The following is a 25661-nucleotide window of genomic DNA, read 5'->3' on the forward strand; positions in this document are numbered from 1 at the left end:
CCCGAGGACAAGAAGAAAATCTCTGCCTTCACCTAAGTCGTAGCCTATGTTCAGTAGAGTCAAGGAAGTCCGAGAAGATGAGGAAATATCAAGGAGGGGCAGATAACGTTGCTTGAGGGCATCAGGGAAGGCTCCATGGAGGAACAGGTGTCTGGAATGGAGAGTTGTGTAAAGGATGAGAACAAGTTGGTCAGAGGTCCCTGAGAGAGAACATGAAGTCTGAGAGCGAGTAGGGAGAACACGGGCAAGACTAGCCCTCTGCCTCCCACACCTCCATCCCCTTCCCAAGAACTTAATGCTGCTGGGAGACATAGGTGAACTTCCTAAAAGTGGAGACATAGGTGAACTTCCTAAAAGTGGAGACATAGGTGAACTTCCTAAAAGTGATGGCCTCAGAGCTGGGCTGGAAAGAAGGCCAAGGACAACAGACCGGCATCATTGGTGCCACTCCTTTTTGGACCCTGCCTCGCTTCAAGCACAAGGCCATTTTTCGCCTCCAGTCAGCTCTATTCAGGATACCTCTGCTTTGTACGTTATCCCCATGAGCCGAGAGGCCCAAACTCCCCAACTTGCCAGGAATAACACTAAGCATGTTCCTAAGACACTCCCTGGGTTTCCATGAGACCCTTAAAGCTTTCTCAGGCACAGAGAGCTAGGGTTTAGCTAGATGCAGGCAGCAGTTGCCCACTGTCAGGAAAGCCCAGTGGGATCCACGCTGTACCCAAGTGTGTCCTGGCCCCTGAGGGTGGGGGGTTGGCAAACAACAGAGAATGCTGCACCATTAAAATTTGGCAGGCTGCAAGCGGTCTGCAATAAACTGGCATTATGATACTGAAGAGAAAATTGGCAGGAAGTAATTTGTCCATGAGATATGCTCTCTAAATACATGGGCTTTTGCAAATAGCAAGCTCTAGCTTGGGGCTGATGCAAACAGCTTGGAGGCAACCCCAGTGCTCTGTATGTCCACATTTACCCCCTGTCCCTAACCTCCTTCAGCTGTGACATCCCCATGATAGTGTTGTGGAGGAAGGAGATGGGGAAGGAAGAACGTCACCCACTTCATCTACCCACACTTCCACCCAATTTGTGACAGCCTTTGCAAAGAGATGCATGAAAACCCAGATGCACATACAGACGGATGCACTATGCCCCAAGCCTCCTTGTACCCTTCCCATCAGAAGCAGAGAAGTGGAGTGGGCTGTGGTTCTAAGGAAATCCATGAGATCTAGGCATGCCCAGGGGTTGTCTTAAGCACCACAGTGTCTCCGTCACTCGAAAGGGGTTTGTGCTAATTGAACAATGGGTCTGGGCCACTCAGTATGTGTGAGACACTGTCCTTGGTTCTGGAGATACAGAGGGCAGAAGGGATGGGACCCCTGGCTTTGAGGAACTGATAGCCTCCAAGACAACCCATAGATGACTCCTCAGTCATGGAACCAGGCTCTTCACGGTGCCTCTCAGACCCTCTCTGTGGTCTCATCTCTCTTCACTGTCACCTCCAGCCACAGCGAATTTCTAACTATCCTCCAGATACTATACTCTCTTCCTTCATTCCTCCTTCCTGCTTCTTTCCTTCCATCCTTCTCTCTCTCCGCCACTCATCATCCTGCAAATATGTACTGAATGCTCCATCCTTGCCTCCCACTGTGCTAGAAGCTGGTAGTATAGACTTTTCAAAAACAGTCTTGGTCCTCAAGAAATTTTTCATTTAACATAGAGAAATGCATGCCAAAAATGACAGCAATGGAGCCATGGCAGAAAACGGTCCAAAGGGCTGGGAGTGAGAGAGAAAGATCCCCTAAGTCTGCCTAGGTGATTTGAGGGAAGATCCCAGATTAAGAAGCACTTGAGCTGACGCTTAAAGGCGATTCCTCATCTGACAGAGGAGCAGGGGGTGTTCATTCAGGAAGAGAGGACACAGTGCCATGTGAGAGCCGGCTGGGCTCCACCAGGCACCGGGTGATAATGACTATGGGGAAACACCTACTGGTTACTGGTTACATGCCATGTGCCAGGCATTTTGACAATTGTCTTATACACATAAGTTCATTAAATCCTCAGAACAACCCTGAAAGGTGGGCGTTATTACCATTTCCATTTTACAGATGACAAAAATAGGGCTCGGGGAGAATAGGAAATGTGCAAGATCTCCTACTTATGTCAGGGCCGGGATTTAGATCTCTGCTCATCACCACTGCACTGTTTTGTCTCCCCACAGACCGCTCAGTTTGGGGATGGATAAATCTCAGGGTCAGTGATGGGCAAAGATGAGTCTGGAGTGGGAGGGGGTAGGCAAGATCCTGCCACGTCAAGCTGTTAGGGGCTTAATCTGTGGATTTTAGGCAGCCATGAAAGAATCAATGAACAGGACATAGTAATGATGGGATTTTTCTTTCGGAGCCATCTCAGCCTGCTTTGCTGAGTACAGAATAGAGGCAAGAGGCAGGGGACCCACTCTCGCCTGATGCCACCATCCAGGTAGAGGGTAGACTAGAACAGTGAGAGAGGGGCTGGAGAGCAGAGGGTGCTGGGATGTTTCGGAGGGGGGCCAGGATGAGACAGTTAGTGAGGCTGCAGGTGGGGAGGGGAAGGCAGAATCCAGGCTGATTCCCAGGTTTCCAGCTTGGCAGCCTCCGTGAAGCCTCTTTGCCTCTCCCACTCCCTCTGAGTTTCCTCCTCTGCTCTCCCAAAGGTTGTGTGGTCAGGTGCACACCTCCTCCCTTGCCCTCATCATTTCCCTTGTACTTAACTTCTGCAGCCATTTGACTGTGACTCTCTAAGGGCAGGGACCATGGGTCAGGCCACTGTCTGTCTGTAGTGCTGAGCATGGCATTTGGCACAGTTTCCACGCAGCACCTGTTAGCTGGATTCGAATGTTAAACAGCGTTCTCTGTGTTCCAAGCGCTGAACTGAGTCAATAACGCATAACCAATGCCTGCCTCTGTAGGACTGACATTCCACTGGACAGGAAACAGGGGAGCCAACCTGGCAGCCAGCGGGAGCAGGGGGGCAGAGTGGGTGAATCATTCTGTCCTTCACACCCATCAGACAGTAAGCATCTTGGGGGCAGAGATTCTTGTCCTTTTTTCCCCACTGCTATACCCCCAAGTGTCTAGAACAGTAGCTAATCACATGAATCTAGGCAGTGCCATGAAGGAAAAGGTGGGGAGCCAGGAGAGGCAAGAAAACGGGAACCACATAAGGTGCATGGTCAGGGAAAGCATCTCTGAGGTGGCCTCTTAAGCTAATCCACAGAGTGATGAGTCGGCCACGTAAAAAGGGGAGGCGAGGAGGGGGTAGCCCAGGCTGAGGGCACAGTGACTAGATGAAGGGACAAATGAAGTACTACCCCTTTGGAAAGGCAGCAAGTCACAGCCCAAGCTTGGACCCCCCTTCCTCCTCCGAGTGGCGCTGTCCTTCTCGGAGCAATCAGATGGTGGATTTAGAGAGACATGATGCAATCACTCCTGGACAGACGTTGTCATGAAAGAGAATTCCAATTTGGTATTAGAAATGGAAAAACCCAGGAGAAGACTGTAAGGTTGATCACAGATGATGGGGATAAAGCCGCCAAGCAAATGGAGAGCAAATACTTCGAGCGGCGAGCCCATCACAGTGGAATTCTGAAGCACTCACCTCATGTTTGCCGGCTTGCTTTTTGTAGGCAAAAGGAGAGAGGGAGGGAGGGAGAGAGAGAGAGAGAGGGAGCAAGTCTTATAAAATGGAATTATATTAGCCAGATAACAGAAATTGCATGCATGATTTTCTCCAAGTCAAAATTTGGTTTATCAATTTGCTTTTCTGGGCCCTGACATCAGACTGGGTCAGACCGGGAGGGTCAAGGTCAAGTGCCTTTCAGGCAGGCAGAGGAGCACAGGGAGCCTTCTCTGGGAGGGCGAGGGGCCTGGGTCCCTGTGCCCCCAGCAGAGGTTGGCCCTGGGCTTGGAGGGAAGGCCCAGACAAAGACAAGGAGCGTCTGAAGAACACAAGCCAGCCACCAGCCCCTCTGTCAAACTCTCCAGCCACCCTGCTGTCCTCTTCTCCCCTACACCCAGTCCCAGCCCTACACATATCCCTCTCCTATTCTGGACCTCTTCACCAAGTGCTCTCTTAAATCTGACTTCCCCTTGAGGCTACCATTACCCGGTAGCCCTCTCCTGTGCCAGTCCCCACGAACTTCACATTTGAGAGGCAGGTTTACAGTTCATCCTCCAGTGCCATTCTGGCCATGTGTCCCCCATCTCCCTGGATCTCATGCTGTCACCACATCTGGCTCTTGTCCCCTCCCATCAGTGCCACCAGCCTCTTCCTCTCTACCCCAAGTCTTGCCGTCACCTTGCCTTCCAGCCACTTGACCTTCTCACTTCATAGCGCTGCCCTCTGGCTGCAGCTGGACCTTGCTCTCCAGCACCTCTGAAATCTGAGCTGCACCCAGCCTGCGCCAGGCCCTTTGTCCCCTCAGCTCTCCCTACCCACTCTGCTCCTGATCATCATCCTCCCTTGGCCTCCCGATCCCCCAGCCCCTCCTGCTTCCCCCCCACACCCCCCCACCCCCATTAGCCTGAGCCCCGAGGGTAACACCTCTGCCATTCTTGTAATGGGATCCTCAGCTCCTTGCCCCAGTGGCCTTCCCTTTCTCCAAACCCCACCCCTCCATCAGTCCTGGAGCCCCCTTTCTCCACTTCTGCATGCACCAAGCTACTGAGCTGCTCGGGGGGGCCCCGTACATGCATCATCTCCACCCTCCTTAGGCGCTAGGTGGCAGTCCATCCAGCCATGATCTTATCCAGCGTGAGTGCCTCAGACATTCTCGTCAATGTTAAATCCCTTTCCCCACAAGCAGGCCCTGTCCTTCAGCAATGATCATGAACCCTTCCTCCACTGGGAAGTAGAGCCTGTGCCATCGCAGGACCTCCTTCATCCTCCCACACCATACCTGAAAGCTTAGTGATCACCTTCTCCTTCCTGTCGTGCAGGAAGGAGCTTCCTGCTGGCTCAGGCTATCCTGCAGTGTGCTCTGGGTACCCTGCCCTACCTGCCTGCCCCAGAGCCTCCGGCTGTCATCCCCATCTGTCCTCCAAATCTTCAGTTAGCCATTTACTCTGTGTGTCTGTCTGTTTGCCTGTCTCCTTCCCTAGCATTTAAATGTGGTTAAATTTCTCTGATCTTAAAAATATGTTTAAGCTGCCTATTTCAAGGCCATGTTCCTCACAAGTTACCACCTAAGCTCTCTCTATTCCTTCACTTCCAAGAAATGGCTCCTTTAAAAGTCATCTGTTCCTCCTGTATCATCTTTCTCTTCTCCCATTGCATATGGCCCCATCACTGTATGCAACCACTCCTGCCAGTATCAGCAGTGACCTCCTTCTTCTAACCTGCTTGTCAGCCCCACCTAAGCTTCCCTGAACCTTCGAGGCTAGAGATCTGCTCTTCGAAAACCATTCTTCTCCAAGCCTCTGTGACCCTGCTCTGCCAGATTTCAATCCAGCATTCCACTGGGCCATCCAGTATTCCTAACTATTCTGTCCAGGACTGACATCTCACTCTTTGTGGGTGGTCACATCCTTCTCATGGCTTCTTTTACCATATGTGAGCTAAATCCCAAATTATGCACCCCTACACTAGACTTTTCTCCTCAACTTAAGACCCATGTAGCCACTTTCTGCTAGATGTGTCCACTTGGAGGTATCACAGGCATCCCCAAAACTCTGCATGCCTTACTGATGACCATACACACCTGCTCTTCTCCCTGCATTCTTGTCTCAGTGAGTGTGCACCCAGGTGCCCAGGCCAAACCCTCAGGCATTGTAGACCCTGGCCTCTCCTTTATCCCTGGTGTGCTCACTCTCAGGATAGCCTGTGGCTTCCTGCTGTCCCACCTCCCAAATCTGTCTACCTCTCCCCATCCGCTCTGTCTTTGCCCAGTCCAGGATGTCACCAAAACATCCCCCACATTATTGTGAACCTCCCACCAGAATGGAAACTTCATGGAGGCAGGGCTTGTGTCTGCCTTGTTCTCTGTTGCACCCCCAGTGTCCAGCACAGTGACTTACACTAAGTAGACATTTGTGTGTTTGCTGAATGAATGAATGATCCCCTTGCCTCCAGAATTGCTGCCCCCAGACCATTCTGCAGATAACAGTCAGGATGATCTTTTAAAATACACGATATGAGGGGCGCCTGGGTGGCTCAGTCGGTTAAGCATCCGACTTCAGCTCAGGTCACGATCTCGCGGTCCATGAGTTTGAGCCCCATGTTGGGCTCTGTGCTGACTGCTCAGAGCCTGGAGCCTGTTTCAGATTCTGTGTCTCCCTCTCTCTCTGACCCTCCCCCGTTCATGCTCTGTCTCTCTCTGTCTCAAAAATAAATAAACGTTTAAAAAAATAAAATAAAATAAAATAAAATACACGATATGAGGGGCACCTGGGTGGGTCAGTTGGCCAAGCGTCTGACTTCGGCTCAGGTCATGATCTCGCAGTCCATGAGTTCAAGCCCCACATTGGGCTCTGTGCTGTCAGCTCAGAGCCTGTAGCCTGCTTCAGATTCTGTGTCTCCTTCTTTCTCTGCCCCCCCTTCACACACACACACACTCTTTCTCTCTCTCAAAATAAATAAACATTAAACATTTTTAAAAATAAAATAAAATGCACAGTATGAAATGCTAAGTAAAATGAAACCCTTTAACTCCCCACTGCCTCCTATCTGCAACCTAGTCTTGTTAGCAGATTATACAGTGTCTTTCATGGGTTGGCCCCACACACCTTTTCCAGCCTCATCTCCCACCAGCTTGTAGAAAATATCTACACTTGTACTTGTAGAAAGGCAATGTGGTACAACAGTAAGAACCCTAGAACCATATGTTTGGATCTGAGATAACTCAGATGACCTTGGATAATTACATGATCTCTCTGGGCCTCAGTTTCCTCACCTTTAAAATGAGAATAACAGTACCTAGCTCATAGGGTTACTATAAGGATGAAATATTAGAATGATCAGAGTGGCTTCCGGCACATATTCAGCACTAGAATTATCAGTCATACAACTAACTTAGTTATAATAATGATTAGTGAGTTATTATCTCTGCTTTCATTGCAATCCTACAAACAGTGTCACCCCTGTGACTTTGCATGGCCTCTTCTCCATCTGAACGGCCCTTCCTCCCCCTTTCTCCAACTCATTCCTTTCTTTTTTTTCTAGCTTTATTGAGTTATAATTGACATATAACATTGTGTACGTTTAAGGTGTAGAGCATGATGATTTGATATGTGTATGTATGGCAAAATGATTACCATAATCAGGTTAGTTAACACATCTATCACAACACCTCACAGTGTGTGTGTGTGTGTGTGTGTGTGTGTGTGTGTGTGTGTGTGTTGAGAACTTTTAGGATCTACTCTCTTAACAACTTCCAAATATCTGATACCATATTGTTGACTGTAGTCACTATGCTATACATTACATCCTGGAACCTCTTCACCTTCTAACTGGAACTTTGTACCCTTCGACCCCCTTCATCAGTTTCCCCTCCCTACTCCACTATACCCTATCCCACTCATGGCAACCAGCAATCCACTCTCTGGTTTTATGAGTTTGGGGTTTTAGATTCCATGTATAAGTGCGATCACCCAGTATTTGTCTTTTTCTGACTCATTTCACTTAGCATAATGCCCTCAAGTTTCATCCATGTTGTTGGAAATATCAGGACTTTCTTCTTTTTTCTTTTTTATGGCTGAATAATATTCCAGTGGGGTGTGTGTGTGTGTGTGTGTGTGTGTGTACATTTACTACATTTTGTTTACCCATTCATTCATGGGTAGTTAGTTAGGTGTTTCCATGTCTTGGCTAGTGTGAATAATGCTGCAATGAATCCCACCTATTCCTTTCACCTGCTGGCTCTTGCACAGCCTTCAGGCCTCATCTTAGACATCACCTTCTCCAAGAAGCCTTCCCTGATGGGACTGAGCTGAGATAAGCAGTCATCCATATTGAAAAGAAGCCACCAAAATACTTAGTAATTAAGTTAAATAATTTAATGCAGTATTTTTTTAAAACCAAGATTAATGCAAAATATCTATGATAAAAATGTCAACATTTTAAATAATAAGAAACTCAGATGGCCAGGACTAGGGGGAGGCCAGTGAAGTGAGGCACACAAGTGCTGGGTCAGATCTGATTTTTAAGTTCTGATTATTTTTTTTTCTTTGTGGGCTTGATTTATATGCATTAATTTTGATTTTCTAAAAATGTTAAAAATAACATGAAGATGTTATTTATCTTGATTGCTGAGGGTTTTTTTGTTGCCCCCTAAAATTTTGTGCTAAAGTTTAGTGTCTCACTCCCCACACTGCGTTTCCAGCCTCACCCTCTGAATTTGAGTTAGGTGCTCCTTCCGGATGCCTACACACACACACACACACACACACACACACACACACGATTCTAGCCAAAGAATGCTTTGTTCTGCCAACTCTCAGCAGAGATCTGGAAGCCCTAGTTTTCGGGGTAATATGAATGTGACAGTCAAGAGCCTGTCCATATAAGGCAGTGCATGGGGCTAGCCTGATCAGCCCACAGAAACCCACCAGTTGTGCTAAGAAAATTTTTGGAGAGTCATCCCTGATAGGGTCACGCACAGCAACTTCAGGGACTGTGGCTCCATGGCTCATAATGGTGTCTACGGCAAAGGCAGGGTTCCTTTGGCCTGACGATCCTGGGAAGGTGTCCAACAAACTTCCCTGGTTACTCCAGTGGCCTCTCTTCCAAATCACAGGCCCCTACCGCCCTCACCTCGCTATCTGTCCCTTCGTCCATAACTCCCTGTCTTTCCTGCAAGATGCCTTCCTCCCTGGGAACAGCTCCTCCTCCTCTTCTCCTTCCTCCCCTCCATCCCTTCACCCCTCCTTTCCACTCCATCTTTCACAGCACAAAGCACAGGGCTCCAGAGGAAGCTCCAGGGACTTGGCCAGGACACAGTCCTTTCCTGAAGTCTCCAGGGTCTAACTGTCCTGTAAGGCGGCCAGCCCATCATGCCCCACCGTGCCCGCACCTCCTCCCGCCCCCCCCCCGAGCTGTCTCAGGGAACCCACTTGGTGTGTGACTCACCACCGTGGAATCCAATGAACTTTAAAGGCATTCTTAGTCATTTGTTCCATTTTACCTGCACCATCTCCAATTGAATTAAAAATAAAATTCGGGAAAGTGCTTCCATGTCAGAAGGCAGCGAATATTGATTCTCACTTAATCTCTGGTTTGGGGAATGGCAGCCAGTAAAGCCTTCTCATTTCATGCTTGTCTTTGCTGCTCAGGAATGGACTGAGCTGAAGGTCTATCTAGTCATCTGAGCACGGAGTCAAGTTCAGTAAGCTCCAGACTGAGATCTGTTAGCTCCTGAGACAGGTATCTCATAAAGAATGTAGACCCACCTTCACCGAATGAAAATATCCAAGCACCTAGTGTTCTCTGTGTGGACACAGAGTCTCTGGCATTTGTCGGCTGGAAGGCACATTCATCCCAAGATGCGGTTTTATTTTATTTTATTTTTTTAAGTTTGTTTATTTATTTTCAGAGAGTGGGAGTTTTAGTGGGGGAGGGGTGAAGAGAGGGGGAGAGAAAGAATTCTAAGCAGGCTCCACGGTATCAGCGTGGAGCCCAATGTGGAGCTTGAACCCACAAACTGTGAAATCAAGAGTCAGACACTTACCTGACTGAGCCCCCTGGGTGCTCCCAGGATGCAGTTTTTTTCTTTTTTGTTCTAAAATTTTGCTGGCATTTTATTATTTTTTTTTCAATATATGAAATTTATTGTGAAATTGGTTTCCATACAACACCCAGTGCTCACCCAAAAGGTGCCCTCCTCAATACCCATCACCCACCCTCCCCTCCCTCCCACCCCCCCCCCCCATCAACCCTCAGTTTGTTCTCAGTTTTTAAGAGTCTCTTATGCTTTGGCTCTCTCCCACTCTAACCTCCTTTTTTTTTTCCTTCCCCACCCCCATGGGTTTCTGTTAAGTTTCTCAGGATCCACATAAGAGTGAAACCATATGGTATATGTCTTTCTCTGTATGGCTTATTTCACTTAGCATCACACTCTCCAGTTCCATCCGTGTTGCTACAAAGGGCCATATTTCATTCTTTCTCATTGCCACGTAGTACTCCATTATGTATATAAACCACAATTTTTTTATCCATTCATCAGTTGATGGACATTTAGGCTCTTTCCATAATTTGGCTATTGTTGAGAGTGCTGCTATAAACATTGGGGTACAAATGCCCCTATGCATCAGTACTCCTGTATCCCTTGGGTAAATTCCTAGCAGTGCTATTGCTGGGTCATAGGGTAGGTCTATTTTTAATTTTCTGAGGAACCTCCACACTGTTTTCCAGAGTGGCTGCACCAGTTTGCATTCCCACCAATAGTGCAAGAGGGTTCCCGTTTCTCCACATCCTCTCCAGCATCTATAGTCTCCTGATGTGTTCATTTTGGCCACTCTGACTGGCGTGAGGTGATATCTGAGTGTGGTTTTGATTTGTATTTCCCTGATGAGGAGCAACGTTGAGACAGGAAACCATCAAAACCCTAGAGGGGAAAGCAGGAAAAGACCTCTCTGACCTCAGCCGTAGCAATTTCTTACTTGACACATCCCCAAAGGCAAGGGAATTAAAAGCAAAAATGAACTACTGGGACCTTATGAAGATAAAAAGCTTCTGCACAGCAAAGGAAACAACCAACAAAACTAAAAGGCAACCAACGGAATGGGAAAAGATATTTGCAAATGACATATTGGACAAAGGGCTAGTATCCAAAATCTAGAAAGAGCTCACCAAACTCCACACCCGAAAAACAAATAACCCAGTGAAGAAATGGGCAGAAAACATGAATAGACACTTCTCTAAAGAAGACATCTGGATAGCCAACAGGCCCAGGATGCAGTTTTAAACAGGGCAAGGCAAGATTTCTCTGAAAGGTCCTGCCTGTGCCACTCTGAGCACTGACTCCTGGCAGAGGTACAGCAGAGCATGTAACGTGAGCCTCTGGCTCCAAGAGAGGTCGGAAGTCACCTTTCGTGTCTGTTTTCTCTTCTTCCTGTCTTTCAGAGATCGAGCAGGGCAGCTGTGGCGATCCTGGCATCCCTGCCTACGGCCGAAGGGAAGGCTCCCGGTTCCGCCACGGTGACACACTCAAGTTTGAGTGCCAGCCTGCCTTTGAGCTGGTGGGGCAGAAGGCAATCACGTGCCAAAAGAATAACCAGTGGTCGGCTAAGAAGCCAGGCTGCGTGTGTAAGTGAGCGGGGAGGAGGCCGCTTTGGGGTCTTCATCAAGAGGCAGGGGGCCCCGTTTCCCAGCTAATTCCAGGGCCCCATCCTTGGGAACCTTGCGGGTCATAACAACAGCTTCTTGTTGGTTTCTTTTCCTCCCAGCGTTGCTGGTTGGGTCCTCCTTTCTGGCAGTAATGTAGACTGTGGCACCGAGAATGATCGATCTTGACATTTGGGGGCCTTCTTCAACATCGTCTTCCCTTCCGTGGTGATCCTTGAGAGCAAGGTAGAGGCCACTGGGGCTTGGCCCACCAGGCTCTGAGCCAGACATTTGCTCCTCGCTCTTGTTGCCGCCAGTGACACCATACAATCAAACCAGGGTGGAAGGGACGGGCAAGTTTGTAAGACTGTCAACTCTGTACCAGCCTCTGCGTACTGTGGGAAACCACAGCCTTGCCAGGATATGAGAAGCTTTCCTCAGATTGCTTCCTCTTGGATTGGATTTAGGGAGGGATGGGTAATCAAGCTGTCTTTGGATTGTTGATCCTTTGGAGTGCCCATCCAATGGAGATAACAAGGAGGCCCTTTTTTCTTCCTCTGGGAAGGTATGACCTTACCTTCTGGCACAAACTGTATTTTAGGTCCTGGGCCTGGTGGGATTGGCAAGTGTGAGGGGATGTATACAGCAAAGAGCGGACCCGCTTGGTCTCTGTTGAGAAATCAAAGGTTCACTCTCCTCTGGGCCACCACATCTTCTTCTCCCAAGCTTCGCCACCCCGCCTCCTCCGTCTCTTTCCATCTGCTTCTTGCAGGGGAGGGCGGAAGCCTGACCCTCTGATCATTTCTCCCACTGCAGTGGGCTGCTCTGGGTCTCCAGGTGCTACACATTCTAGACTGCACCACTCCCCACCCCGCCCAGGGCTGGGGGAGAGAATAACCTGGGGGTTATGAGGGAACGTCAGTTAGGACTGAGACTTTGGTATATGAGTCGGTGAGTTTGGGTCATACCTTTTCAAACAGAAAAATCACTTTGTTTTGACAGAGCATTTGTGATGACTTGTGAGTTTGTGTGGAAATTCTTGAAGAGGTTTAAAGAACAAATTGCTCTTAGATATACATCAAATCGCCCTTGGATACACCCTTGTTGCAAAAAAATAAAATTGCATGAAATCTGCCCATCTCTGTGGCTGGATGTGGTTAGAATATAGTGCCCAACGGTGTTGGCCTCATAGCACACTGGGAGCCAGAGGGACTGGGGCCAGGAGAGGCAGGGGAGCCTGGGACAGAACAGCCCAGGACCAGCGGGAATGAGGCCAGAGTGGGTGGACGGAGCAGGGCTCTACCCAGCAGGTTGGAGGCAGGGCCTCAGACGGCAAAGGTACAGACTGTGGGAGCCCCAGGCGTTGTGGGGGCTTTATCTCTGAAATCCATTAGATGAAACAAGGCAAGGACAAGTGGAAGAGGGTCAGGCCTCTGGAGCAGAGAGCCAGTAGAATGAAGTGGGTAGCAGAGCCAGCTGTCGTCTTAGGACAGGATAAAATTTCCTGCCTCGCAAGCTGAGAGATGTGGGTAGCAGACCACTACCTGAAGGCTGTCACTCAAGTCCTCCAAGAATTTACTGGACTCTCGGCCCTTAGGAGGAGTTTTAGGAAATCTTTCTAGAACCTTCAGTAAGAGCAAAGGGTCATGAAGTGCTTGTCAGCAGGCCCTTCATTTCCAGGAATGAGGCAGGCAGCCTCCAGTGAGCTGGGCATTGCTTACAAACAGCTGAGAAGGAACAAGGGCAGAGCCAACCTGGCACGTGTGGAGCGGTACATTCTGTGGTTTCAAGTAAGGAAGAGGAGCCTGAGGCTTATTGATGAGAACTGTGAAGGAGACACTCTGGGGGGCAAGCATGGTATTTCTTCCTCTGGATGGTTCTGGGATGTAGGGGGTTGGCATCCCCAAGGCACTCCCATTGCTCAGGTTTTTCTGGTCATTTGGGTGTAACAGAACACAGCTTGAGTCTCAGGGATGCTGGCTTCATGAAGGAGGCCGGAGAGAGCCAGCTGGCCCCCATGCCTTTTTGCACCACGCAGCAAGGTTGCGTTCCTATTCCATGAAGTCAAAGGAGCGCCGTCTGTCAGCTCTCCACTGAGTCCCTAGCCCCTAAACTGACACTTCCACAGGTGTCGGGCTTTGCCCTGAGGTTGCTCACAGTCTAACTGGTAGTGAGAGACGGCACTAAGAAGCCCCAGTGCACAGAGATGGCTTTGGATTCAAACTCTGGAGACTTGTTTCTCAGTCCTGGCTCAGCATCATGACTATGGCCAGGGCATCTTCTCTCTGGTTTTGGTTTACTAATCCACCCAGTGTGGTAGCATTCTGTTCTGGCTCCACAAATTCCATACCTCTCTCTGATCGTATCTCTGGAACAAGATGACTATGGCACAAACAGTCCTCACTGCCCACAATGAGTGCTTGGAAACCACTTCCGAAAAGTGGGTCACTGACAGAGCGGGTCATGTACTTTGATTGAGGGACATGTTAAACTGGGGCTCCACTCCTGACCTTAGATCAAACGTGTCATAGTGTGTGATCTAGAAGCATCTCTAAAAATATCAAATCATACAGTCTCTGAATCGTATAATGTAGTGATGAAATGTACGTACGAAAGCACCTCTAGCAAAAGTCAGCGTAAACACCCTAAATTTCACCATGCGTTGTCACAATAAATTTTAGTACAATATTTAGCAGACAAACCCTCCTTTCCTTCTTAGCATTTAGAAGGAGATTGGAGAAAGAGTTTGATGCTTCAGCTTTCTGTGAACAATTGTCCAAAGAAATGCAAAGTGGTGCCTTGTTCTTCTCTTGAAACATTTTCTTCAAAACAGCTCTTTACTAGGGAATTGCCCTGCTGAGACCATACACACTCTTTCCTTCATGTTTCGAAACATTTTCTATAGCAAGCAGAGACTTCAGAATCATTCCATTGGCGTTTGAGCTGCCCTCGCGGTAGTAGGTGCTCAATAGATGGTCTTTTTCATCTAGGTTTTAAAGAAGATGATGTTTCTCACAATGAAAAGCATTTTGAGAGAAAAGATGAAACCAGCTTCTCTCCTGTTACTCTCTTCCTCCTTGGTTAATTCCCACCTCCAGGGATTGCCGCTCAGAATCAGTTGGAGGTAGTACAACTTTCCACCCACCTGAAAATATTTACTGAGCGCCCATCCTGTCTCAGCACCACATAGTGGATTCGGAGCTGTTTGGCCCCTGCCTAGAAAATGTGCTCAAGCTGGTGTCCTGGTGAGAACACTCTGGCCAGGCTGCACAGTGTCTTCACTCTCCCAGAGCCCTGCCCATCTCACCCCATTCCTTGCAAAAGAATAGGGAACCTTCTCCACACAACTGCATCCGGTTATTCTTCCACCACAAGAGATACAATGGGAAGGAAGAGACAAATAACTCTGATGGTGGTGCACGATATTTGATGCTTTGTTGACAGGCTAGCAGAATGCTTCACACTTCATAAGGAAGCCAGGAAACCAATTATCAGTCCATTAGCAGCCACTTGCAGAAGAAGTTTCAAAACAGGCTTCACCAGAGATATGCCAAGACTGCACAAATGCAGCCTTTCTTACGCCATTTTGTAAACCACTGAAGGAAGGTGTGAATCCTAATTGCTCAGTTCCTAATGTATGTGGCGTATGTGTGAAATGGGAAGGCAGGGCCTACTGGGATGGATACGGTGTAAGTTTTGAATCAGCAGCCAAACCCTGAGAGACCAAGGGGAGGAAAAATGGGTCCTTGGGCACCCAAAGAAAATGTCACAGAGGAACCAGGGCTTAAGCTGGGCCTTGAAGAGTTGACAGGTAAAGGAGGGTGTTCCACACAGGTACGCTTCAGAAAATGGTCTCTTAGTACGACCCTCCTGTCCCTATTCCCCTGAGTTTGTCCCACTAAGCCCCCCACCCTCCCCCACGCTGGACACACACACATACACACACATCTGGACAAAGGAGTGGATGGGGTCATAGGGTCATCTGAATTCACAACCTCAGCACTATTGACATTTTGGACCAGATCATGCTCTTAGCGGTGGAGGGGCAGTCTTGTGCATTGTTTTAGCAACATCCATGTCCTGTACCCACGAGAAGACAGTGGCACACACGGCCCTCCCGCTGCCAGTTGTGACAACCAAAATGTCTCCCTCTTGGACATGGCCAAATATCCCCTGAGGCAAAAACCACCCAAGATTGAGAACTTGGTCTAAGATACCCCGGACTTATTGAATTCTAAATATGAGGAAATCTGTGTTTTAGTATTTTAAGTGAGGCTATGATTAAAGTCTATAGGATTATCAGGTGAGAAACCTGGGGGTAAAGGAGGATGGCAATATCAAATGTTTTATGTCATTGGGAAGATAGAAAATCTTCCCTACAGCTTTGGAATATTTACTCTCTCATTTTACCGATGAAAACAAAGTTCAAGGAGATGAGGTGACTAGCTCAGAAGTCATAGAACCACTGAGCATTGGGCTGGAATTTGAAGTGTTAATTGACAGAGCAGGGTTCCTACTCCAAACCCCATCCTCTCTCCACTGCTCTGGATTTGCAGAATCCAAGGGCTCACCTGCAGCAGGAAGGACAAAGAAGCCTTAGGACAAAAATACTAGGCCCAGAGCACACAGGCAAACTGTTGGCTGAATTCCTCCCATGCAGTTTCAGAGATTGACAAGCATTAAAAAAAAAATTCATGAAGGCTGGACCCACGACCCTTGTTGGAACTGTATGAATGTTGTATACCAATATGCAATATACTGGCGCCCAAGCCTTTCCCTAATCTTCACTTTTTCTCATTCCTTCTACCCATCCATTTATCCATCCATCTTTGATTTATTGAGCACCGACTGTATACAGAGTAAGCTGCATAAGAGGATATGGCTGTTCCTGGTCAAATTGGAACCTGGGGGGCCTCTGGGAATGATCTTGCTCATCTGGGGGTGGGGTTGAAGGGATAATCTCTTAGTGCCGTGCCCTGTATACTGTGCCGGAACTCGTCCAGGAAGTATCTGGAGCTCAAGGATCAATACTCAGCACAGGCTCGTGGTATATTCTAGTATTTAAAAAGCTTAAATAAATTTAAAGATTTAAACAAGTAAAACACTCTTAATGTTACTTCCTTAAACCAAAACTAATTTCAGACTTGGCCATTTTTGTTCTATCCTTGCTGCTGCACACACATATTTTGTGTGGTTTTCGTCGAAGTGAACATATCTCACATTCTGTGCTTTAAAGTTCACATCGTGTTGTGGGTCTTATCACGTTGCTACGTGTCTTTCATACTTTTCGTTCTTAGAGCATCTGTGGAATATTCTGTTTAGTGAAGGGAGCCATGACTTAGTCAAACAGTTACGTTCATTTATTTTACATAAAGCTGTGATGAACATCTTCATGCACATGGCTTTCTTCTTTTTTCTCTTGAACTGTTTCCTTAGGTTAGATTCCCAGGAGTGAGGTTATCAGGCCAGAGCATGAACACTTTTATGACTCTTGACGTACACTCTTACATTGCTCCCCCAAATTGTTGTGCCAGTTCCTAATGCCAGTAACAAAAGTTATGTGATGAAGAATAAGATTCATATAATATGCTGCCTTCCCACCCAGAAACATGACATCTCTGTCTTTCATGTTCATGTGCTTTCACTTTTCTAGATACAACAGCTTAGTGGTCTTCTTCATGTAGGTCGTATGACGTATTGCTTGCAACCTTTATCTACATCACCAGACCTCAAGTTATTTGCGTGACCTTTTAAAAAATTGTTAATTTAATAAGTATAAGTTGAATATATCCCTGGTCGACTTCTCTAAAGTGCCAAATGTCATGATAAGTGCTACAAATCCAGAGATGAATCGGACACAGCTCGCTCTGATGAATCACAGAGCTCGCTCTGATGTAGAGATAGACATAATTATGTAAATTAAAGTGGGCTCTTGTGGTTCAAAATTTAGTTTTTCATTTAGAAAGCACTGGTGATACAGACACATTTAGGATCTGCCCCACAAAGATTCATTCTTTTATTTAACACCTATTGGCTGAGTGCCTGTGATGCGGCAGATATCGTAGCGGGTGCTGAACGGGGGAGCAACAGCCCGCCTTCTCATGGAGCCTAGAGAAGTCATCGCTGTTAGAACAGTGGGGCCTAAAGGATGGGAGGGCAGAGTGGTGCTCCTGTTGGAACAGGAACATCCAGGGGGCAGCACTGGGTTCTGAGAGAAGCCATGGGGGTCGGGCCTATGCAGCAGGGGGTGTTCAATGGATTCATTGATGCACACATGTGCCTGCATGCATGCACCCCCCATCTGGGTCCTTGCTTTGGGTGCTTCCTAAAGGGGTTGGCCGCTGCCAAATGGATGTGAGTGGAAGAAGGAAGGTGTGGATCCATGGGAGTAGCATCTGGAGAGAGACCGCTGGGTACCCATCAGCCAGAGGCATGTCCCTGCTGGGCCAAGGGGTATGAAAGTGGCATTAGGATTTCTGTCACAGGAACCTCAACAGAGATGCCAGCCTGGCTTCCCTCCAGCCAGCCTGGGTCCATTCCTGTCTCGAGGGGACAGGAGCACTTGGTGTTTGTAGTCCCTGTGTAGCAACTATCTGCACTGACATGTGGCCACAACGGTGTTGTGTTGGTGTTTTCCTTCCCAATTTGAAGGTACTCTTTCTATACTGTGGGTAGAAACTCTTTGCGGTATTTGATACATGTGTTTTCCCAATCTCTTGTTTCCCCCACTCCTTTATTTATTTCATTTCATTTTTTTTCCTATTTTGCATTGTGCATTTGTTTTATATAGACAAACCCTCAATATTTGTGATCTCTTTTCAAAGCTGACAGTTATCATTCTGCCACGGATCTGAGAAGCGGTCTGTCCTATTTTTGGTTATTTGTCAGTAATTTGATTTTTTTAAAAATATAATTTGTTAATCCATCTGGAGTTTATTTAGAGGAATGTATAACGTATGGTCCAAACTATTAAGCAGTTTTCCAACACGATGCATTAAGCAATTCGTTTCCCTTTTGATTTGAGGGAAATGAATTGTTTTATCGCACACTGAATCCTCACATGTAGTTAAGTCTGTTTCTTGAGACACGCTTTGTCCTGCTGCTCTATTTCTATCTCAGCCCCGGCATTGAATAATTTTAATTGTTGTTTTATAATATGTTCTAATATCTGGCAGTGCCGAAAACTCCTCCTTTCTCCGTTAATTATTTTTTCTTTCAGAAGTATTCATTGTTATTCTCATCTGTTTGTTGTTCAAGATTAATTTTAGAATCATTTTGTCAGAGTAAAAAAAAATCCTATTGGGATTTTGTATGTGCACTCCTATTAAACCATAAATTAACTGGAGGAAAATAGACATTTTTATAATACACAGCCTCCCCATCCGGAAACCTGGCATGTCACTCTTTTTGTTCATCTACTTACATTTCTCTAAATATAACAGCTTTGTGGGTTTTCTTCATATAGGTCACATACATCACTTGCTACCTTTATTTTTAAATAGGCAGGTACTTTATTCACTCTCCTCCCACTCCGACCTCAATGCCCTGTGCACAGGTGAAGCCTGTCCCTTTTCCCCCTCCTCTCTGTGACTGAATCCTGGCTTTTCCTGTAAATATATACTCCCAGATTTTTCCAGGACAAGAACAATTTCAAATATCCTTTCCTTTGGCCCAGAAAATATGATTGCAGTAGCTAGGGTCTTCGGAAATTGCCTTTCTCAAATGTTTGGAGCCGGAATCGGGATCAGCTGAGGTTTGAAAGCATCAGCCTCCATGCGGGGGATAATATTCCTGGGCACTGCTTGTGATCAGGGGCATGGGGCTGTAACAAGAGCTGTGTGAACATCCTCTGCTGATGTAATGTTCTGCTCAGTTCTCTAGGCTGCCTTAAAGGCCTCAATAACCCACAGGTGGCCCCAGGAGAGGAGCAGGGAACCTGGGGATTGCTTTGGTCCAAATTTGTATTTCAGGCCAATTCCTAGAAATTCAAAACCAGCATGTAAGCTTCTGGGGCCACCTTCTTCTGTTACCCAGTCCTCAAGAACCTGGACACTGAAGACTTGTGGTCTCACTGTGTTAGTGCTCTGCAGAGTTGGGGTGGGAGGTAGGGCACCTGCTCTGTAGAGGGCCTCCAGTAACCCAGAAGAGTCATTTCCTTGGACAATGTCCTGGTGGGGTGGGAGGCAGGGAGGATCTCTGTCTGCTCCTGCACTGGGGAAGGGACACTACAGTCATGGCTGTGAAGCATTTCAGCACCACAGGGGCAGCATGGGGAGGGTAAGCCAGGGTGGAGGGAAGCCAGGGCTGGGAAAACTGACCCTGGATGAAGGGATGGCTCATAAAAGTGGCTGCCAGCGTTTCCTATCAGAATGTTCTAGGAAGTAAAGTCAACACTTGCCCTACAGGCCAGTGTGGGTCATACATTGCTTTTTACCTTTACTTCTAAATAGGCAGATACTAGTGGAGGAAGGCAGCTTCTAGGTTGAATCAAGTCTTCACCCAGGAGAAGAAGCTCTACCCCTGCAGGGCATCCCTGCCCCAACCAGAAGCTGCAGGATTAGAAAAGGCCTGGAGAGGAAACCAAGAACCAGAGCAGAATCCCAGTCCCGAGGCTGGGGCACACATGGAGTGGATGTGACAGAGAGGAGGGTCCTCAAACTACTGGGCATATGGCTGGGTTGGATTCCTCACAGGCCCACTCAGACTTCACCCCACTGGCTTGAGGGCATAAGACTTCCCTTGACCGTGAGGCAGGTCTGGGCCTGGGCTCAGGACCTGGCTGTAAGAACTGAGCCCATGGAATGAAGGTCATCAGCAGACCTGACTGAGCAGGGTGTGATCAGGCAAAGACTGGATGAAGGGATGGCTTGCAAAGGAGCCGCCAGCATGTTCAAGGAAGTAAAGTCAACACTCCCTAACAGGCCAGTGTGGGTCACAAACATTACTTACTATCACTTTATTTTTAAATAGGCAGATATTTTATGGGTGAAGGAGGTGTCTTTGGTGGCCCTGCGCAGTCTAAAATGGGCCCAAATGTAACCAATCATTAGAATCACTCATAGGCTTTTTAAAATACAGAATCTTCATTCCCAGAAATTCTGATTCAGTAGGACTGGGATGGGGCCCAGGCATTGTAGTTCTAAAACCTTCCTAGGAGATCCAGCTGCTAGGTCAGATTTGTGAGCCACTAACATGGAACATGCACTGTGTGCCAGTTGTTTACAAGGGAGTTTTGCATTCTTGCTGAGGGGTTTGGTCCCCTGTCTAGATGGCAGCCCCTTAAGGCCTGGAGCTATGATATATGTGGTCATATGTCATTGCTGTGAGTCTCACCAGGCCGAGTCTGCCATAACTCGGTCATTGTGACGGTGGTAACCTCCTGGGATCCAAGAAATGTTGGCCTCCATGTTGATACCCAGTGAGGAATGGGATGCAGAGTCCAGTACTCTGACATTCCAACTTGATGCTGCCACTGCCTGCCTCTCGTTTTGTTGGAAGGCAGCAAAACGTGAATGGGCGTGCCTGCTGCACACTGGCATTGTGCTCACGCTGGGAGAGTAACAGGCATGATTCTAGCATGGCTCTTGCTCTCGAAGAGCTCACAGTCTAGCGAATGTGATAAGTACATACTTGTATTATAAAGCAGCGTTTGAATCATTACAATAATAGACATGGCCACAAAGTGCCCCCAGAATGTATAGGAAGAAAAACATATCCCAATTGAAAGATTCTCAGAAGATTCCTTGGAGGATCATAGCACAGGCGACATTTCAGCCCAGTCCAACTCAAGAATCTGTCCAGGACCAGACTGCAAACACAGTTTAGTATAGGGCCCAGTCTGAGTGCTAGATTCCTACAGCTAAGAGTCCTACTCCAAGGTATCTTGGGACCATACCTATAGCTACCTGGGTAAAACGAGGCTGGGAAAACTGATCAAGCTTTAGGGGCCTAATCCTGGACCGTGGCCCCTGCTTACAGTGGGATGGGGTCTATATGACACCCTCACTTCAGCTTTCACCTGTGGGAGCATAGCTAGCAGGTTCTTTTCTCTGTAAAATTTCCCAAGCTACATCTATGCTAAGTGTGTTCCTGTGGCCTCGTTGCAGACCATGCCTTCTCCACTGTGCTCTCCCATGTTTGACTAAGAGAACTATGGAGGAAACACAGAGTTTCCCTGAGGAGGGGCTGTTTTCACAGATGCTGGCTCAAGAGCCAGGGCTTGAAGCTCACTCCCTCACTGAGAAGAAGAGAGACTAAGGACCAGAGAGCAAACCTTGGTCTGGAGTCTTGCTTTGTTGAGCAATGGGCTATGCAAGGGGAGGGGTGGGGAGGCATCCTCAGTAGGCTGGTTGAGACTTGGAGATGTGCTGAACAGGAGCATGTGTGGAGACATACCCATCAGCAGCAGAAGTAGGAAGTGCCTCGTATTTCAAATTCAACAAAAATTGATTTTATACCTCCCACGTGCCCAGGCATGGTGCCGCACTCAGTGCCTTCAGAAGCGTAACTTCTACTTCACAACACAGGTGTGATGTAAAAGTTACTAGTCCAATTTTTATACGTGTGGAAACAATGTCAGTGAAATACAGTAGTCCCCCAATGCCACCTCCCAAAAAAGGTATACAACTAGTAAGTGAAAAATAACAGGCAAACTGAAATTTTTCAGGATTCACATTTGTTCCAGTTCGGGGGTGGTGGCTTAGCTTGGCTATGTATATTTTCCAAATAATGTATGATCTGTTTTCAAGATAAAAGCTGAGCCCCAAGAATATAGACTCAGCTTCTTCCCAGGAGTGCAGAGCAGAGATTTTCTTCATGCTTTGTTCCATAAGGTTCTAGACCTATCCTGGGAACCTGTGACAGGAGTCCTCAGCCAGCAGCTAAGGAGTACATAGGACCCTAGTTCAGAGCTTGGCTTTTAATAGGGTCTAAAAGCTATGCTTAGCACCAGGAATGGTTTGGGTAGACATTGTTCCTGAGGTGTGGCAAAAAGCAGTCATGGCTGCAAGGTAAAAACCCTGGCAATGGGTTATTCCAAGAGTTGAACAAAAGCGGCCAGGAGCGGCATTGTCAGTTTGTGACAAGAACCTAGCCAACCTCTAGGCAGGGTATGGGGAGCAAGTCTAGTAAGGGGAGGCAAGAATTTAGCAATGGTCAGAACCTCACCAGCGAGCTTCACTTTAAGACTCCAGCTCCAAGAGGGGATTGGATTGTGAATGAGGAGCTTAAGGCAAAAGCTACCCCCTCAAGATAAAGAGTACTTTCGTGGAAGGAAATAAAAGTACCATGAGTGGGGTGACCACACGTTCATATCTGCTTGGGACAATCCCAGTTTATATCTGTGTCCTAAAGTAATTATTAGTAGTACCATCTTTCATTCTCAAAAGTGGTCCAATTTGGGCAAAGTATTTGTGGCTACTCTAACCACGACCCAACAAACTTTATGCCAAGAAAAGGACTGGTTCTCAGCTGAACATTTTGGATGCTGAGGGTGATCTCTGAGCCAAAGGTCTATGAAGCACGATGTGATTGACCCCTTCTTACCTCTCCCCTCATCCCATGCCACTCACCCCCTCACTTACTCTGCCCAGACTCACTGCCCCCCTTTCATATCCTCAGGTACTCTAAATTCCTTCTACCCCAGTGGAAAGGGTAAGCTTCAAGTGCAGCTCTCCCATATTGGAATGTTCCTCAGATGTCTGTGTCCTTCTTATCACCTGTTAACTGTCCCCTCCCCGGAGAAGCCTTCTCTAACCACCTTATCCAAAAGGCAGCCCTTCACTTTCTGAGTTCTTCATATCCCTTTTCATAGTGTATTAATCAATTTTTGCTATGGTATCAACAGTCCAAAAATCTCAGTGGAACTGAAACAACAGACATTCATTTCTCGTTCACATCCCATGAGGGCTGTAGGTCAGTTATGGCTCTGTGGGGCTTGGCTGGGCTCTACAGAGCCTCTCATTCTGAGACCCAGGCTGAAGGACCAGTCTGTACAGAGGGCATCTGTTCTCATGGCAGAAGGGAGAAGCTCAAGAAGATAGGGTGAAGCCAGAGCAGGCACTGAGTGAGATGAACCTAGTGCGGGTTCTATGTACAGAACTCTATGTACAGTCCTGGTGTACAGGACTCTGACTATAGCTAGGAAGGATGGGTGAAAGGTAGGAGGGACCCACAGCACTCAATAGAAGTGATGCTTAGCAGAGTCTTCCAAGTGGACAGGAGGAAAGAACATTTTAGAAAGGGAAAATAGCTGGGAAAGACATGAAGTTAGCCGTGCACACTGCAGGGCTGTGAGTAGTCTAATAGGGCTGGAATGTAGGGTGCAGTGGGGGAGTGGGAGGGCCTTGGGTCTTTGGAGGTCTTTTGTTTCCTTTTGAGGAGTTTGGGTTTTATCCTCTGTGTAATAGGGAGTATTTAAAGAGGTCCAGGAAAGGATGTAACATCATGAGGATTTATGATTTATGAAATTCACTCAGGAGCCAATACAGAGGATGGACTCAAGGGGAGTGAGCTTGAAAGCTAGGAAACCAGGTAGACCAGTGCAGCAGGAAGAGAGCCTTGACTTAATAGTGGCATGATGGGGATGTGACAAGTACAAGAGATATTGAAGAGATAGAATCAACTGAAGTTAGTTGCTGATGGAATATGGGAGTGTGGAAGAAGAGGTTGCTATATTTTGCTTAGGTAACTGGGTGTTGTCATTCATGGAGATAAGGAATGAGGGAGGCTTAGGAAAACAGATAAAGAGTTCAATTTTGGATATGCATTTGAGACGCCATTGGGATCCCCAGCAGACACGTTCGTCAGACAGTTCCCTACCCAGTCTGCCCCATGCAGGAGGGCCTGGGCTTCTGGAGTTTACTTGGGAGGCAATGGCATAAAGCTGAGTGGCTGGGCAATGAGAAGAGGAAAACCTATAACTGAGTGCTGGCAGGGCTGAAACATTTGCTGATACCAGCGAACATTCCAGACCCTAGAATCTAGGGGAACCAGGTTTGGGAAAGAAGGCTTTGGAGTTCAGTATTGGACGTATTTAGTTTAATCTGCTGTGACAAAAGCCAAACTCCTTCTCGTGGTCTGAAAGACCTTGGCCGTCCTTTTCATCTCATCTCATGTTCCTAGTAGCTCTGTGGTTCACTTTGCTTCTGCCACAGTGCTCCCCCCCTCCTCTCCCTCATATGGAGCCCCTCCATCTGCAGTGATCTTCCCCTAGGATGGCTGTCTTCTTGTCATCAGGCCACATCTCCAAGACTGTCTCCTCAGACAGGCCGTCTCAGACCTCCTCATTGAAAGTAGACCTCCCCCCCACTGCATTCATTTTTTTCCCTTCTCCTGGGCTTACATTCCATTACAATGTAGATTTCATGAACACTGCGGGCTTGCTTACCTGCCTTGTTGGTTGCCAATCCAAACCCAGAGCAATGTTTGATACACAGCAGGTGCTCCGTGGATACTCAGGCTGGGTGGAAACATTGCAAAGACCACAGGATATAGAGGTCTGGGGATCGGAAGAGTGGTCTGTCCTGGGGGCATACATCTAAGAGTCATGTGTGGGCTGGGGTGCCCTAGAGAGAATGCAAGATAGGAGAAGACAACTCTGAAATCCATCCCTTCATGTTCCAAATTACGAATGTCAAGTAGAGGGGGAGAGCTTTCCAGTGTTGGCAAAGGGGTGGTCATAGCCAGAGGTGGGAAACCCAAGTGTGTGTGATGGAGGACAGAATGGACATGCTTCAGGAATTAGGGCGGGATCAGCTCTGTGGAAGGCCCTGCTCATCTAACTCAGGGCACCAGCGCCCCAATGTTGCCTGCCTGGGAGGTGGGGATTGGGCCAAAAAGAAAAAAAAAAAAAGAAAGAAAAAAGGAACACAAAACCATGAGCACAATCCATGGCCTGTGGATTGGATTACATCCAGTATGAATTTAAGAGGGCACACTGTGTGCTCAGGAAGTATGTGGCCAACATTGCCGGCTTATCTCCATTGCTCCTTTTGGAAGGTGTGAGTTTCTATAAGGCATCCTCAGTATTGTCTGCACAGAGAACCCACACCTTAACTTAATCTTGTTTATGATAAGGGTGAGCCCTGCCTCACTCCTCCTGCACAAGACCTTGAGAACAAGTTCCTCAGGCCCAACAAAGTTAAATAACTTTCTACAGGCTCCAGCACCAGAGATGATGTTAGGGTAACTCCGATGAATATTAACATTATGCTGAGCTTCGGAGCAGGAGGCACAAGAAATTCAAGGGTGGGTTTGTGAAGCCTCTGCTTCCAGCTCAGCTATGGCATCAATCAGCAGAGCTGCCTCAGTTTACTGGTCCAAGGACACACAGTGAAACAAGAGCAACCTGATTGGGCGTCTCCTGC

At 47.6% G+C, this 25661-nt stretch overlaps 1 protein-coding gene across 1 annotated transcript in view; it reads left to right on the top strand.

The window, feature by feature from the left end:
• CSMD2 (CUB and Sushi multiple domains 2) overlaps nucleotides 1-25661 on the top strand; it is a 600568-nt gene that overhangs the window by 337888 nt on the left and 237019 nt on the right. The window contains 1 exon segment of the mRNA XM_058718151.1: nucleotides 11095-11277. Within this exon segment, the coding sequence (XP_058574134.1) occupies nucleotides 11095-11277 (183 nt within the window).

The sequence above is a fragment of the Neofelis nebulosa genome, chromosome 2, assembly GCF_028018385.1.
Source record: "Neofelis nebulosa isolate mNeoNeb1 chromosome 2, mNeoNeb1.pri, whole genome shotgun sequence".
Taxonomy (NCBI): domain Eukaryota; kingdom Metazoa; phylum Chordata; class Mammalia; order Carnivora; family Felidae; genus Neofelis; species Neofelis nebulosa.